We start from the raw sequence: 17990 nt of genomic DNA, 5'->3' as shown, positions 1-17990 counted from the left end.
AAATGCACCTCTGATTAGCTTGTAGAAAACATTTAAAAAAAAAATTTAAAAAAAAACATAATTGAGCATAATGATGCCATAAGCTATGTTGTAGCACCCAGTGATGAGATAGTGTCTTGGTCTCTTTCATCTTATTATCTTTAAAAGCTTCATCTCTTATGTTGCTTTACTGCAAAATTACATTCTTTACCAAATACTAAATTGCCTTTCCTAAATGGCCAGAAATAATTTTTGTTATTCTTCTAACTCTTTGTCTTTCCTTTAAACACTGATAGTTCCATGTTAAATTGTGCAAAGCCATTTTGTCGGCATCTGTTTCATCTACTTCTTCCTGTGATCTCCCCAGTTTTACACTATTTGTTTTGACAACCTCTGATACAGATGCAACCTTTTATTTATTTATTTATTTATTGCTTTGTTCAGCTGTAAGTCATATATATATGGTCTTGAAGTCTGTGCCAGCTTTCAGGGGAAAAGCAAGATTCGTAATATGGGATTTTTCATCATGTCTGCTGAAAAGTCTGACAAAATGTCCCTAAGACAACACAACTGCCTGGTACAAGATACCAAAAATTCTTGTTTTTACCTTTAAAGCGATCAGCCTCTCTTTGGCTTTTAGATTTAATTGCTTTTCTTGAGTTAAAAGCAAGACTTCATTCCTTGGTGCACTGTAAGGATAATTAAGTGTCGCAGCCATGCAGACACCTGCAGCTATACACTACATCCATCAACCCACACACACATGTGCAGACCGCTCACACCTGCACTATAGTGGTTATCTACCTCACACTAATAAAAAAATGAAATAAAATGAAGACTTCCCTGATCTTTAATTGGGGCTCTACTCTCCCGAGATAAAGGTATGCAACCTTGGCTGCTCTGCTGCTCAGGCTTGGTTGTTTCTGTTTGTTTTTTCAGTGAGTTTACGAGTTCCTCGCTGATGCTCTCACCAAAGAATGCAAGTGTACCACATCCCGTCCCTGGCACCAACAGGTTGATTTGATGGAGAGGATTAAAGACGATGGGTATCCGCATTTGTTAGCTCTTTTTTCTGAATACATCCCCCTGGGAAAATGATTTTTATTTCAAGAAAAATGTGGATTTGGTGCCTGTCCACCACCTGCCTCATTAGTTTGATCAGTCCCACTTCTAAAGTTAAAAAAAAGCAGCATAATATCTTTTTACACTCACTAAAAAGGCAACTTTAATCCTCTTACACTGTAAAGTATGAATCATTTTGCGTCATAGTTAATGAGAAGCTCAGCAAGATCTTTTTTTTTTCTCTTCTCTGTCTTCAACATTACAGATTGCAGAAAGACTGTTGAAATAAAATGTCTGATCACCATCTGTAACCATCATGTGGCCCTGTCTTACCTCTAATTTATTAACAAATTACTAAAACAATAAAGAATACATAAAGATTACAACCAGACAGACTTATTTCAACCACTCAGACTGCAACAATACCATGAAAAATGTTTTACAAAGAATGGCTTGTGTCTTCATAACTTGTGTTGTCTTGTTCGGAAAGATTTTGGACGTGTACCTATTACATCATGGAGCCTGCAGGGAAACAAGACGGAAGCAGTGCTGTGCAGTGAAATTGGCTCAGCCGTTCCCCACTGATATCAACGGGCGGAAAGTGGGGGTGTGAATTTTGGTATTACAGCAGCCGTGAGCAATGTTAAAAGTATCCACCTTGTGGTAAGTAAGTGGGGGGGTGTTTGGCAGGCCGAGTCCAGCCCTGCCAGGAAAGAGGACAAAGTGGATGCAGACAGATAAAGTTGATGGAGATGCTACCATTGTTCCCTAAGTCTGGTGGAAACTGTCAGCAATTTTATCCCATTTAAGTGTAAAGTGACTAAGAAGCATTGTTTTCAGGCTGACCACCCTCTATTTTGGAGCTCATCCAGCGCGGTTTAGAAAAGTTTCCCCAAGACCGAGGATGAAAGAATCTCTCAGCCTGTGCTGGGAGTTTGACCTCCTCTGGCTTAAGTTACAACAAAGAGAAAAAGTTCCCCACAAAGAGGCAGCTAAGATTAGCTATCAAAAAAGATCCTATAAATTATCTCATTTAAGATTTCCTAAACATCCGAGCACTTGTGTGGCTAACATTAGATCCTGCATGTGAATCAGCCTTAAATATAAAGTAACAAACATCTGCATGTGCATTGAAATAAAGGAAATCCACTTGGATCGTCTTGTTGTGTGACCAAAAGGAAAACATGAGTTCGCAGCATAGAAGCCAAAGCATAAATTCATTGCAGCTCCTTTCATACTTTAGTGTCTTTTGTATTTGTAGAGGGGGGAGAGGGGGTTAAAAAATGTTGTGAAATAGTTGCAGTATGTGAAAGTATTACATATTCACCCCCCCTGCCGTGAGTCATCTTCCCCCCAGACCACAAATATTACAGTGCATCTGCAAACTGAAACAATCCTGTTCCCCTCCGCTTCGCATCACTTCGCTCCCGCTCTGCTTGGACAGAGACGTGGGTTTTTGTAAAGAGACTGAGCAACAGGAGGTGTGTGTGTGTGTGTGTGTGTGTGTGTGTGTGTGTGTGTGTGTGTGAGGGGGGTGGACAAGTAAAGCAGTGTGTGCAAGAGGGAAACAGGGGAAAATGGGACAGTGAAACATGACAGTGACAAACGACTGAGAGATGCTGTAGTGAAGAAAAAGCAGTAAAATCGCAGGTTAGTGGTCACACTGAGCAGATTAATCTCCATTTATAATCACTGTATTACACTCTGCACAAGCAGATGTGTATAAAAAGCATGCAAGCTAAATATAGGTGGGGTTTAGCCCTGAGAGTCTAAGATCTGTTGTTTCTAATAACTCAGTGGGACTGATAACAATTTATTTAAGAAAAAGCATAAAAACTGAAACATTTCTCAACCTTAATTTCTCTTTTTTTTCTAAATAAGCTTAATATAGAGGCTTTTCCCCCAAATATAAACTAAATGGCTCAAGTGGGTAAAGGGAAACTTAAATATTTTAAACCCAAATCAACTATTTTCCATATGTTTCCTAAAATTTCATAAATACCTAAATAACATTTATGCCATTTAATTTATCCAACCCAGCATTATATCTCATAAGAGTGAGAAGACATCTTGAATTTACTTCCAGCTGTCAACTTTCTTGATTCATTTTAAAGGTTATACCTGGTCTTCACTACCTACCCTAACAAATAGTTTCATGGGAAATTTATAAAGCATTTCTATGCCAATAAAATCTTTATGAGGGCTTTTCTGTTGTTTATTTAGTTTTTTTGCTTGTACATTAATGTAAAAGCAAACATGAGACCATGTTGCATGGTTTCAGACTATGCAGCATGATCTCAAACTACATATAAAACACAATAACCCTTCATTAAAGTGCAATCTAAATGCACCAGTGTGACATTTGGAACAATGTTATTCATGGAGTTGAACCAAAGTGTGAGACAGCGGACACGCAGGTACCCACTCACCCGTGAGCCAGGCTTCTGTGCCGAGACTTGAGGCAGGTAACAGAGAAACATAGGCGCCAAAAAGCAAGAAAGGGTGAAAACAAGAACACTTGACAGCAACATGATGAGTGTCGGTGGGCGCAGAGCAGGGAGGCAGCAGGTAGGCTGTGCGCACTGTGCGTCCGTGCGTGATCAACAGGTCCAAAGCTCCACAAAAAAAAGAAGATGCAAAAAGAAACACTCCTTCACTCTTTCGTTTTTTAGAAAAAAAATAATTTTCCTCTGTCTAGTTGCCCAATAACATAATGCCACGCGTGGGATCGGAGATCATGACTTGTCGGTGAGCATTGTGACTGGTTTTTTTATCCACTGCGGTTGGATCAGCTGGTCATCGCGACTTCCACAGGTTGAATTGCTCCTGTCTCCATTGCGACAGCATTTAAAAAGCCAAGCGGAGAGCAGCATCACTGACTGACTCTCCTCCCGACCAATGGCAGCGAGGAATGGCCTTAAAGCCACGCCCACCGCATCAAACCTGCCCAACACGGGAGGAAAAAGAGCCGCTCCGGTCAGTCGAGAGAAAGGAGCCGCAGAATCCGCAGCTGCTGAGACGTTCAGCTTATTATCATCAGTCTTTGAGAGCAGAGACAATGGCAGAGCAATTGTGAGGTCAAATTTTAGGTTCTCATTCCCATTCAGAGACATATAATGGTCTATAATAGCCCAGTATCCTGCTGCTGTGACATTTAGCCTGTGTACTTGGGTTACAATGGAAAACATCTATTGAGGAAAGTCAATAGCTGTCACAGGCACTACAGGGGGTCCGCCTGTGTTTGTAGATTTGACTGTGTGAATCTGTATGAGTGTGTGTTGTGTGTGTGTGTGTGTGTGTGTGTGTGTGTGTGTGTGTGTGTGTGTGTGTGTGTGTGTGTGTGTTTTAGTTGGCTGAAGTTTCAGTAGTTGACTGCTTAGTGGAGCTGCATGGACCATTTTCTCCCCCAATTACTGTTTTTTTGTTGTTGTTTTTTTTTTAAATAGATCTTACCTTTTGAAAGAGAACACGTAACTTCAACTATTAGTGAATAATTTTTGTCTTTAATAAATATATAATGTTGCATATTTAGGTCCTTGATATTAAGATTGGCTTGATTTATTACAGTAAGACATTTATTAGCGTAAGCAATTCATCAGAAACAGTTTGAGAGACAGTCTCAATTAGGGTAAGAACACAGTTACATCTAACAAACACTGATTTGGATTATTGTGGAGTGTGGATATCTTGTATTTTTACGATGCTTGCTTAATTTTATTTCAATGAGAAAGAAACTAAGTTGTACACAGTACTAAAGAGTTGCATGTTCAAACATATGGAACATATTTCAAGACACTTTATTTGCTTTATGTTGAATAAAGCAGCTTTTAAATAATTCAGTATATGGTGTTTTTCCTGCAGTAAGGACTCTGAGTACTGTTTTCACCCAGCCTGATAGATGAGTTCAATACACCTTCATGAAAAAGGTCCGACACATTTGCCATCCTACAAAATGCCCATTTCTGACTTCCATGTCTTCTTATAATCTGTGCTCTCTCTTTCTCAGTGATTTTCTCTTTTAGATAAGCTGGAATCAAATAAAAGGGGAAAAAAGAACAAGAGACAAAGGGAAGCTGAGCTCAGTGCAGGTGTCTAGCTTCAGTCCGACAGCTTCTCAAACCACAAAAATTGGGCTTTTAAGAGCTGAAAAGGGGCATCCGCTGACACCCCCAGAAGCCCTCCCTCAGTCTTTGTCCTTATAGATATTTTTTAATTGTTGGTTTTGACAGTTCAGCAGCCTTTTGAGTGCTTCTGTGAAGAGCCTTGTAATTAGAGCTATTGAGCTGGTGGAATTGGCACAATTAGGGTCAGCATTAATGATTTTGGTGTTTGCTGGCTGGTGACAGGATTTTCTCAGAGAATTGTGAAGAGGGTTCAGGCTTAATGGATGAGAAGGAAAAAGGATGGAGCATAAAAATTGTGTATAAAGGCAGAAAAAATGAGGAGTAAGTGAACTTTAGACAGTGAATTATCTGGACTTTGTGTTCATCACAACGTTGTTGAGACTTAGCAAAGTGTCACTATCATGATTACAAAAGATGTGATGTTACCCACTCTGCGCGGAGGTTTAAACCCCCTCCTTCCTTGCTTCATGCCAGCTGGTCCACTCATGTCCTAGACTGAGTGGGGAAATGTTGTGGGAGGTGAGGATGAGGAGCAGAGTGGGGTAACAGGAGTGTCTCTTGGAATGTTAACGAGATCAGTTTATATCTGCTCTTCCCTCTTGCTTCAACCCTCCACCCCGAACAAAGCAGACAAAGTTTTGTAGGGAGTAAAGCTGTTGTAGGGAAAGCATGTCCCGACACTTTAATTCTGTTGTCGTTTGGCCGAACATGAAAGAAAACTTCCAACAACAAAAACAAAAAAGGACTGAATGGGCACGCTGAAAGGGAATGTACTTCCCAATTACCGCAGCAGCCCATCCAAAGATCGCCCAGCCGCTGTCCCCCCACCGGCTTACACCGAGTACACACGGCCGAAAATTAGCAGGTGTCTGTAGACACAGAAACAGACGGAGCAGCTCAGAGGCCACCCAGAGATCTGACGGCGGGGCAGAGGGGCAGACTAGGCACAGATGTTCAGCCATGATGTCACATGACCAAAAAGTTTACACACTCACACACAGTTCAGATGTGGTATGCTGAAAGCCAAGGTGGACATGAGTTATAACAGAACTGCAGATTAGTAAGTCGGCCCATTGCTGCAACACACAATTACAAAAAAGGAGCAAATCTATTTATTAGATTGAAGAGAAGATTGAACTATGCAGCATAGGCCAGTTTAAAGAGGTGAGCTTTAAAAGAAAGTTTAAAAAACTCAGTGGTAAAGATGTATGGTGGAAAAGAGGTCCACAGCTGAAGGCTCCTTACCCCGTTTTAGACAGAAGGGACTTTTGAGTTTAAGACGCAATATGAGGATAGAGAAGTTCAGAATGATAAAGTGAACAGGATTTGATTTGTGTGTGTGTGTGTGTGTGTGTGTGTGTGTGTCCATCCCATATATATGTGCCCATTTTTCATTTGATTAAACGATTTATTTTAAAAAAAAAAAAAAAAAAAGTCAAATATTTCCAGTGGGTGACCACTCTGAACTGCAGAAGGACCAGTTTAGCACTCTTTAACTTATAGGCTATACTGTTGTTGTACATATTCAAAATATATATTGGCGATGTCTTTCTAAAATATAAGCTATACCTTTATATATATATATATATATATATATATATATATATATATATATATATATATATATATATATATATATATATATATATATATATATATATATATATATATATATATATATATAAATAAAAGGTATGATCTGGATGGCAACATACATTGCACCAAAAGGCTAAAATACCCTTCAGTATGGATGATGCTGCACATTATTAATGTGTACTATTGAGCTTTTGAACTCTTTGGCGATAGAAACCAATAAAATCCTCATCTTTGATTTGAATTAAATTTTTAGAGAAAAAATGTTTTGTTGTTATTTTGTTAGCTTGCCTTTTTGTCTTCAGAGACTATAATGGTTCTTTTGTAGCTTTTAATGGTACCAAACTGCACCACAGAATTTTAAACCCTACCGCATGTTAATCTAAAAAAGACTGAATGATTATCACATGTCCCTTCAACTTGCATTTCATTACATTTTATAAACATGTTTTACTGCTTTGTTTGACAGCTACAGTTGAGTTAACATTAAGTCATTTGTAACACTGTCATACAATCAAAACCAAAGATATATGTATATATATATACATATATATATATATATATATATATATATATATACATATATATATATATATATATATATATATATATATATATATATATATATATATATATATATATATATATATATATATATATATATATATTACACACAGCAGAGAGAGCGGCATTGCATATCATCATTTCACATATGATGCCAAGTCTTCTCTCCTGTTTGCGGTAACAAGTTCCACTTTAATTAGCTGAGCTTTAATCAATAATAAACTTGCTGTATAAAACTAAGTTAATAGTACCATTTAAAAAGTCATTTTTGATCATTAATAATGAATTTTCATTTTTAATAACTTCTTATTCACGCCATGCCCAAACATTAAAAGGTTTACGTTGTCCTGGAGACAGACAAGCAAACAATATGAGACAACAAATAAACATTAATGTTTAAATGTATTTAAAAATTATATGCGAGGTTTTATCTAATATGTATGACATATTTTTGTTGTAATCTGACATTTTTAACATCTTATTGATGATTTAAGTAATGCTTGTTGGGCATTTCATTCAGATTTTTCTGATGATGTAACTAACAGGAAATTTATCAGTAATTTGTTGCATTGAGCTCTTTTGCAGCATTGCTGTTTTAGCTGTTTTACTTCAATCAAATACGAAAGAGTGCATTCCTTCTAAGAGACTTAGTACCTGTTTGAGAATGATTTCAACCGTGTCATTTTTTTAAAAATATGACATCTTGCAGTAGTTCCAATGCAGCCGGCTTGATATTATAGTTTGATTTATGTGTTTTTGCCTCAAGAAGCAATTCTGCTTTTGCTGAATCTTCAGTACATGTTTTATATCTAAAAGGCACTACTGAGCTGATACTTCTTCCAACAATCAGCACTCTAAACTGTGTGTTATAATACTTGAAAAGTTAGTATTGTCACACAAAACCAAACACAATTACAGCAAATCAAAGACGGACAGGCAAAAGGTGGGGGGGGGGGGGGGGGGGGGATTAGAGGTCAGATAGAGAGCCCTTCTCCGTTTAAAGTGTCATCTGGATTTCATTTCATAAATTCCACATATTTTACATGTACTGGCTGCAATTTTCACTAGCTCCTGAAATGAGAAGCCGCGTACAGGCCGCTGCTGGCTCGCAGCTCTGGACAACAAGGACGTGGCCTCTTATTACCCTCTTCAAACACAAACATGCATGTTAACACGCACTGATGCTGATGTAGAAGCATGCCCAGCGATGGAAACACACAGCAACAAATAAATTAGCTCACAAAGCCAAATTATGTACGACATTTATCAGAGATGTGAGGGATTTTTTCATGGTGAAGGAGTGAAAGAGAAAGTGGCAACTGAGAGCTGCGGGTGTGAAAAAGGCTATTGAGCCTGGACTGGGGTGTCCCGCACCTGCGCTGTCTATTCACCCCACTGTTTACACACTGTCATCCACAATTAATACCTCCTGGGGACTGGGCTGCCTGCCCTCCACAGGGCCTCCAGACCCATCCAGGGCCCTTATGGATGCCTAATTGAGCATACCGCTCTCCTGATTGAATTAACAGCTCTGTCTCTGGGACCTTTTCCCCCCTCACACCGAGGAGGGGGCACAATTCCACACCCGCATGGGACCCCAGTACGGTCCAACAGAATACACAGCAGAAAGGAGAGGGGGGTTGGTGGCTGGAGAAAGCAAAGGGTCCAAAGGGGGAGTTGTTGAAACTGTCCGGAAAAGGTGACCCTTTCTGTTAGCAAAACCCAGGCTGGAAACGTGAAGCAAGGGCAACGAAAGGTCTCAGTCTTCACAGGACCGATGAGCTGCAGCAGGGCAGCAAGTGTGCAGGACAGCAAAGAGACATGTTGACAACTTGCACAGCATCAGCATAGAGTGCTTCTCAGTGCTTAACTCTCAATCATAAGCACACCTGCAGATACTTTTTTTTAAATTAAAGTTAGCTGCATTATTCCAGTGATTTCCAAACACCATAGTATAAATAGTTTAACTCTAAAGTAATCTAAGTACTTAGTTCATAGGATTACATAGTTTTCCGTAAAGTAGTTTTATTTCTGATGTATAAATTTGTAGGCACAATTTTTATTGTTCTTTGTGTTACAAGTGCTTGTCTCATGTAAAAAAAGTCCTATTTAAAGAAAAAAAAAAGATCTCAAATTAGTTTTTTATTCCAGTAACTGAGTGGACATACACCCCCCCCCCCCCCCCCCCCCCCCCCCCCCCCCCCACCCCCCCACCTCCACCCTGTTTATAATTAGGCCGATTTAATCTGCATCAGTTAATCGAAGGCCATAAAAGTTTGCTGCTTGTGATCATGGAGTCACTGAATATTATTTGCTTGTCTAAAAGGTTAGTTTCTTTCCTTTGTGTTAAATTAATCATTTTAAATTATCCTGTTTATGTAAACGTTACACTGTTTGCAAGTTGGATTACCCGTCTCAAAGCTCTTTCTCCTGCAACTTACCAATTTTCTTTTAAATAAAAAAGGGATTTTTGCACACAAGGAAAAATGGTCATGATTATATAAGCCTATAAGGAATGTATTAGTGTTCAGAAAAAAATGTAATATTTAAAGTATGAAAACATTGTTAAGCCGGAGCTATTTAACCCTACAAGTTAACATAAATTGTCTTCATTTTCCTAACTTTGGGTAGCAGAAACACTGGAACTGTAAAGGGCCAAATATGTCATTGAAGTCTTAAATAAAAATACACAGGGCATCATAATTTGTGGATGATTGAACTTGTCAGAGAAGTATTATAGTCTCAGTAAATATGTTCCACACTGAGCAAAACCTTCTGCAATACTCTCCTGGCATGATCCATTGCAATGATAATAAAATATAATAATGTGGAAAATCAGAAGCTCTCAGGAGAGCGATGGAAATGTAGCGAGAATGACTGCATCTTCTCTGTTTCCAGGCCTATAAAGCTGTTTGCCATGTCTTTATCTCTACTTGTCAAAGTGCAGCTGAAAATCAGATCTGCCTCTCAAAGGGAAATAAAATGGATGAGTTCAAGTCAGCCGAGGCTGCTGAAAGTCAGTGTCCTGCAGCCTAAAGTGCTCGTGCTTTTTTTTTCTGTCTGAATCTCCTGTCTGGATTTATGTTCTGTCTTGTGTAAAAAAAAAAAAAACAAGCTAAAGTGAATGATTGGGGAAATTACTCTCATTACAGATGCTGCTACATCTTTGTCTAAGGTCAGGCTTCTTAATCAATCACTTCTTTTAGTGGATCTCTCATGTTTTCCAGGGTGGGGAGCTCATAGAATCAGTCAGGTCAAAGGTAGCACAACTGCTACGTGTTTGGTTTTAAAAAGAAGATGCCACAGTCTTCCAGAAGTAAACATGAGAAGGAGAAGAAGGAAACAGCTTTACTCATTTTTTTTCTTAAAACATGGATGCTACATCTGTATCTGCATCTGCATCTGACCTTTTCTCAGCAGGCCTAAACTCAATATATCAATCAATCTTTATGTGCGTAGAACTTTTTATAGCAGATGTAAATCAAAGTGTTTAACAGCGCAAAATAAAACAGAATACAAACACATTAATAAAAGAGAATAAAACTAACCAAAGACAAGTCATAGTGATGAAATATTTAAAATCTGAATTTAAAAATTAGGTAAAAATTTCTGCAGATGAATAAAATTAGGCCGAAATAGTTTGCCTAATTATAAATACACCCGCTAATGTTGTAGTCTAAAACACATAGAGGCTGTCAGCAAGCTGGTCCAACAAGAGAGGAGCTTAAAAAGTAAAAGTTCCAGCACATGATGGTGTGGGCCAAGGATGCAGAATGGCACAATCTGCTGCCATCCAGATTATGTGTTCTTTACGGAAGTTCTTGCTCATTTTAGCAATGCAATCCTCATGTTGGGTCACAGCGGCACACCTGCAGTTGCTGCCACTGCCTGAAACATGTGTGAAACAAAAACTTTGAAAAAGAAGCTGCTTAAATGTTGATTTCAAGGTAACAGGACTGTGTTATCCTGAAACTTCATGTTTCAGCTAGAGGGAGCTCTAGGTTACAGGTGTTCATCACCTGGTAGGAGTTGATTTATTAAATTCATTTTCAGATTTATCTATTATTTAGTTACCTAAATTACCTGAGCCTCTAGGCACAAGCGTGGAGAGAGCAGCAGCAGAGTTACCAAAAGTGTGACAAACCATGACTGTAAAATCCCTTATTTTAGGACTAGTTTTCAGACCTTAAGACCATACCGGATTTTAAAAGGTTCACTTCCAGACTTAAGAACTGGATAAAGACAAATCGGGACTCCACTCACTTTTAGTACAGTAATTTTTCCATGCGGGTGTTAAAACTGTGGTTTTGACTGAATGTGTTGACAATGCTCTTATTTCGGACTGACTTTCATTGACAGTTTTCAATGTTTTACTTAATTTTACATTTTGGTGTATACTTATGTATTTGTATTTTGTATGTATACTTTCTTGTATCGTGTAAAAGCCCAACTAGGGACGGGCATTGAAAATTAGCCTTGGCTAAAATGCTGCAGTATGTGCCATCATTCATGGAGCACTTGTCCCTATCAAATAGAAATAAAATAAAATAAATAAACAAATAAACAATTTTCCAGGAAGGTCAGGTCATGTGATTCTTTTATAAGGACAAACATTTTAGTTTCAGAGTTTCATCATCACGCTGCACGGCAAAAAGGTTCCTGGTTCTTGGTTGGAATCTTTCTGTGCAGTTCTCCACTGCTAATCCAGGTTCCTCCCACAGGTTAAACACAGTTTTATAAGATAAAGTGGTGATTCCAAGTTCTCCATAGAAGTCACTGTGTGTCGGCATGCTGATGGACCGGCGACCCATCCAGAATGTACTTCTCTCCTAAAAGCTGCCAGGATAGAGTCCAGACCCTTTCAGCTTTCAGCCTGCTCTTTATGCATCATAATTCTTAGTTAAAACACTGCAAAGTACCACAAAAATTTCCCAAAAAAGCTGTTTAAAAGATCTGCAGAGCCGAACAGATGAGCAATAACTGCTTTAATTTTCTGCTTCTTGAACAATAAATATTAATTTCACCAACTGTTCAAACATTTTAATGAGTTTTCCCTATGACGTGTTTAACTGCACCACTAGGCAGAATATATGCTGCATGACAGCTTTTATAACCTACTAATAGCCTGTTAGCTGTTTTAAACAAAAATTCTTTATCTGTAAAAATAAGCTGCCATCCTGAGCAACGACCAACAAATTCCTTTAAATATTTATCAGATTTTATTCTATTCTATTCTACAGTCATTTAGCAGACGCTTTTATCCAAAGCGACTTACATATAAGTGAGAACAACACAAGCACAAAATTAAACAGTAGAGGACATCGTAGGAAGATGCTAGTGGACTGTCCACTTGGATGCAGATCCTTGCATGAAGTGCTTTATTTTTCTCATATAGAACTTTGCCACCTCCCCAGTATAAAACCAGTCTACAGGGGAATGCACAGGGTCCTCACCAGAGTGGTCTCCACGACTTCACCGAACAGCTCACCTCTCGATGAACCCCCAGTCCAGCTTTGGTGGTGGGGAGCATGCCCCACCAACAACAAAAACGAAAACACAAAAACTCTGCCAAGCATACCCCTGCACCAGTGAACTGTGCAGCAACCGCACCACCGACCCCCCACCCAGACCCCATGCCCCCAGTTAACAAGCCAGACAACACGTTCCCTGTTGTCACTGTCCTCCAGATATGGCTCGCGGGTGGGGCCAATTAAACTCGCACTGTTCCCCACTCCGGGTCAGGAGTTTAGTGGGTCATCAAGACCGTGATTTCAACCAGTTATCTAATCTTGATGTAAGAGCTCTCACCAGACCAAACCAGACAAACGCGTTTTAACACATTCGCATTAAGTAGTTTCACTGTCCTGTGCAACAATCTCACAGAGTTTTAACATGATTAATGCAATGCATCTATTCAATAAACCTTCATTCTGCACATTCTGGCAGAAAACTGAGTTCTGTCCCAGTTGACCGTGGGTGTGAAGAAGGACGTGTCCTTATGCAATCAGGAACTTAAACCATAGAGACGATGACAAACTCCCACTTAACCAGAGAAAAATCCCTCAGCCATAGAAGAAGATGCAAACACCTAAAGAAAAGCTTCAGTCTGGGTTGTAACCAGGAGCCTCTTCGTTGTAGAGAGACATTATTTACTACTGCAAGCTTGAATCTCCAAAACAATGACAGAAATGAATCCTGCAATTAAAACTGTGTCCAGTTAAGAGTTCTAGCTCATCCTCTCAGATTCGATAAGTGGAAGCAGGTGCATGAAAAGATGTTAGTGAAATCTAAAAGAAATCTGTATGTTAAGAAACACTGACTTACATCATATTAAGATGGGCACTTCAAGAAATGTTAAAAATAAATTACATTTTCTTGATGATTTTATGATTTTATGTGTAGGTATCTTCTCTGTCTTCTGTGTGTTCTTTTATGGACATTCGTTCATTATCATGTCACCTCAGCTCTGGGACGACGGACTCTTGTTCTGGTATCTCTTTGCAGTGTGACACTGAACCAAGTCTGATCAGCTATAAGACTCACTGCTGCACTCATTCATTTAATAATTAACACCTGTATTTTTCTACCGCAGTGCAGAGAACGAAGCCTCTGCAGGGTCGTGGACAGGAGAGCATGTGTATGTCTAAAGAAAGACTGCATTCAAATCTACATGAAACTTGCAGTTTGTCAGTCAAGTGAATTAGCAGGTTTGTTGCTTACTCATGCAGATATAAAAGCAAAAATAGAGGAAAACTTCAGAACAGTAGAATTCAAATTATACTCTAAAAGTTATCAGATTAAAAAATTTTGTGTCTGAAAGACCGATCATTTCTAACCTGCACATTTTTTTGGTAAATAAAATGTGTTTTTACAGTTTTTCCCAACTGTATTCACACACAAAAAAGGTAACTTTACACACAATTCCGAAAAACTGGGTATCGTTTAATAACAACATTATTCCAAACCAATCAACTCTATGTATTATTACATTTTTCACTTAAATATTGTTTTGCAAAACTATATATCCACAAACTCCATCATTTTGCTCACTTTGTTCACATTTAAAAACAGCCTTTCAAGAAGCAACACTCCGACTACCAAGTTAGTTCAACTCAGTGCAAACGCATTTTCAATCAGTTCAATCAAGAAAACAAAGGCCAGCAAACAAACTTCAACAAGTACATTTGTGTTTGGTCGATTATTTATCCCAGTTAATAACGCCAACTGGTTTTGTTTTCATTGAAAAGACGATTACTCGTCTTTACAATGAGATAAGCTTGTAAGGACCGTGCTTCTGTGGAAAAAGCAACACAGCTAAATGGCTGATGTCTTTGTGAAAAAATGCCAAATCACCTGCAGTGTCCTCCTGCTGGTGTTCATCCTTGTTTTGAGTTGCTTGGTGAGTTGGATGGTTACAATCTCCCACAGTAATGACGAATAAACGCAACACACATTGGCCATTTTTATCTTATTCATTTTGTTTGGTTGTATTTTGATGCAAGAAGACATCCTATAACTCAACCAGGAGTTGTTGGAAGGTCAGCCAGCACTGCAGTCATTCTAGCGAGCACAAGCTGATCCCACAAGTGTTTAACAGGGCTGAGGTCTTCAAGTAGGTCATTCCATCCTCTACATCCTCATTTCTGGAAGTTCTCTGTCATGGTCTTGGTCTGAGGGGTGGAGCATTACCATCCTGGAAGTTGTAGTTAGATTCCAGATTCTGGAAATATGAGATCACCACTGGCTCCACAATCTCATTCTGACATGTCTGTCTATCAGTAGGTGTCACACATCTGCAACTGACACACACCTGGCAACAGGTGTAGCTCAAAACTAGAGTGGATACCAACGGGAGGGTATTACAGGGCTTTTTGACACATTTTTTAGAGTACTGCCCAAATGATGAGCTGTGTTCTTCATTCTACAGAAGACTGGTTCTTACAGGTTAGACTTAGTCCTAAAGATTACTAGTTAGGCTTTCAGCTATGTATGATACAACACAAACTGTTAACATTAAAGAATAATCGACCAAACACAAAATTCCTTTCTTTTTGTGCCAGGTTTATTCTTAAAGTAATAACCGGAACCAGACCACATGAAATGACTGTTCCTGATACATGTTATATACAGTAAAGAAACCTTTATTTTGCATGTTATGTAGTATAGCATTAAACATCTGCAGCTCGTCCAGAATGCTGCTGCGAGAGCATTAACTAGGACTAAGAGGTCTGAAAACATCCCACTAGGCTTCCAGTCAGTCACGGGATAGATTTTAAAACCCTGCTGATTGTTTACAAATCCCAGAATGCTTTAGTACCAGAATACATTTGTAATATGTTCACAGATATGTTCAGAGAACATATCACAGATATGTGATCCTCGGTATAAACCTCTGCTTGGTTTTTACCAAGCAGAGCTCCAAAGACTCGGGTCAACTAGTCCAGACCAGAGTCCAGACCAGAGTCCAGACTAAACATGGAGATGCAGCATTTAGCTGTTATCCTGCAAGTGAAACAAACTGCCAGTGGAGATTAAATACTCACCAAATGTGGATTCTTATAAATCAAGGTTAAAAGCATTTCTTTTCTCATGTGTCTATGCATTAAATCTGCATAATTTATATTGTTTTCAATTATTTTAATACAATTTATTATTTTATTGTGATTTTACTATTTGTGTTGTATTTTATGTGTCATGTGAAGCACTTTGAATTGTCTTATACGTGAAAGGTGCTATACAACTAAATTTGCCTTTCCTTACCTGGTAACTGTTACCCACAATTTTCTACACAAATATTTGTTTGAGCGTGTAGCATGACCACGTGGAGCTAAAAGATTCATAAACACCTTGTGGTTGTGCTGCGAAATGATTACATAAGTGTACATTTGATGCACTGTCAGACATACACATATAAACATCTGATGTCTTTGTGTGTTTTGGTGGAAGGAGTCAGTTTTAAGGCATAATAACATGCTTTTGAGTGTTGTGTTTCATTTTGCAAGTGATGAGAGATGTTTTAAAAAAGCATCTTTTTCTGGGTTATGTCTGAAGTTTAAGGAAAAATGAGCAGCTGCTTGTGGACATACATGTGAACACCGACTCGCTCGTGACCTTTCTTTCACATCCCAAAGCACAAATCTGTAACAGCGACGCCCTCTAGTGTCAATTTTCAGTAATTACACCCTGTATATTCACCACAGCTAAATCGACAGATGGCAGCTGTTAATGTTACTTTTGATCGGTCATATTTAGCAAGCATATAACTCTAGGTATTATTTAACAGTATACTATTTGTGTCTGTTCTACTGTCCTTGTTATTAGACATGTATATATGTATCCTAGTGACGAAAAAAAACATGCAGCCTCGATTTTAGGGAGTGAATATGCTCGTGTAATTTAATATTATCTACAGATATAAGATACTGCTTACACTCTGGTGAGAAAATAAGAAATATTAAGAGTATATTTTGCCCTCAGGCTAACATTCAACCCCATTAGGTGAGTGTTTTGTAAGTGGACAGGCGGCTGCTTAATTGCAAGCTGTATTTTTAGCATCTTTGCCACAAGCAGGCGGAGCTACGGAGGATGAGAAAAAGGAGATGCTGCTGAAAAAGCAGGTGGAGACCGCGGATGTTTACAAGATGGGCTTTGCCTAGGGAGGATCAGAGGAAGCTGGGCACCATATATCATCGTTGGAGGGAGTAAAACTTCCTCAGAGGGTGGTTTTGCGATTTATTTCGCCATTTGGAAAGCGCAGATCTGAGCTGACAGACTGTGAAAGGATCCATCTGCGTCTGTCGTGTCGCTGGAGGTTGCGACGATGTGACGCTCCATCTTTGGACCGGAGCCTTTTTTTCCCCCCTGAAACAGGATATTATGCGGGGAATGAGGCAGACTGGACAGATTAAAGGGGAACAAAGTACCGGTCTAGGAAACGTTTTGCAAACTGGCAGGTCAGTGGATGTTTTGCGTGGTCGCCACCGTGTTAACCAACACCAACCCACAGGTCACACACAAGCATCACAGCAAAAAGCAGCTTGTGTCTCAGGGTAAAAATGTTGAGTTTTTATTGAGAAATTCACATTTCAATCCTGTTTTCCACTGAGGATAATGATGATGATGATGGTAGCTAAAGTGGGAAAGTCGAGGCCTTTACTGTTTGTAGGCAGATGTGAGTCCATGTTGGGAAGACTCATGCTTGCTCATCACACACCATCTCGTTCAAGTGTTTAGGTATAATCATTATTGATAATACCTTCTCCTGGCTTTTGTGTGTCAGGGTATTTGTAGGTTGATTGTGTGATGTAGAGTGAAAAATATTGCTATGAGTAATCAGATTCTCTCAGCCCAGTAACTCTGCCAAAAATAGATTCTCTGTTAAAGGACTGTGGTGTTTCTCTGTGCGTTATCTCACTTCCCTGAAGGGGAAAATGTCTCATCTGGTGTAAAATCATGGAGTGCATGAATATGTGCTCATGCATGCGTGCATCTCTGAACCTGCGTTATGACCCTCCCCCCGCAGACTGCATCTTTTTTAAGGTCTTGACTGAACACATATAATCCTCTAATTGAAACCTCTTCCCAGTGTTTTGTCCACTTTCCTCTTGCCTCATATGATCCTCCCTCCCATCCATTGATCTCTGCTTTCCTCCCACCTAACCCCCACTC

The 17990-nt window shown here is 39.1% G+C and overlaps 1 protein-coding gene across 1 annotated transcript in view; it reads right to left on the bottom strand.

Moving 5' to 3' along the window:
- The window catches only part of smoc1 (SPARC related modular calcium binding 1), a gene marked incomplete at both ends in the record, with an annotated part of 65017 nt that extends 61445 nt beyond the window's left edge, over positions 1-3572 (bottom strand). Inside the window, one exon of the mRNA XM_079262499.1 lies at positions 3471-3572. Coding sequence (XP_079118625.1) covers positions 3471-3572 — 102 coding nt within the window. The remainder of the gene's footprint in view (positions 1-3470) is intronic.
- Positions 3573-17990: the final 14418 nt, after the last annotated feature.

Source organism: Telmatherina bonti (assembly GCF_933228915.1).
Source record: "Telmatherina bonti genome assembly, chromosome: 22".
In the NCBI taxonomy this organism is placed as follows: domain Eukaryota; kingdom Metazoa; phylum Chordata; class Actinopteri; order Atheriniformes; family Telmatherinidae; genus Telmatherina; species Telmatherina bonti.
This window is presented reverse-complemented; position numbering and strand designations above follow the sequence as displayed.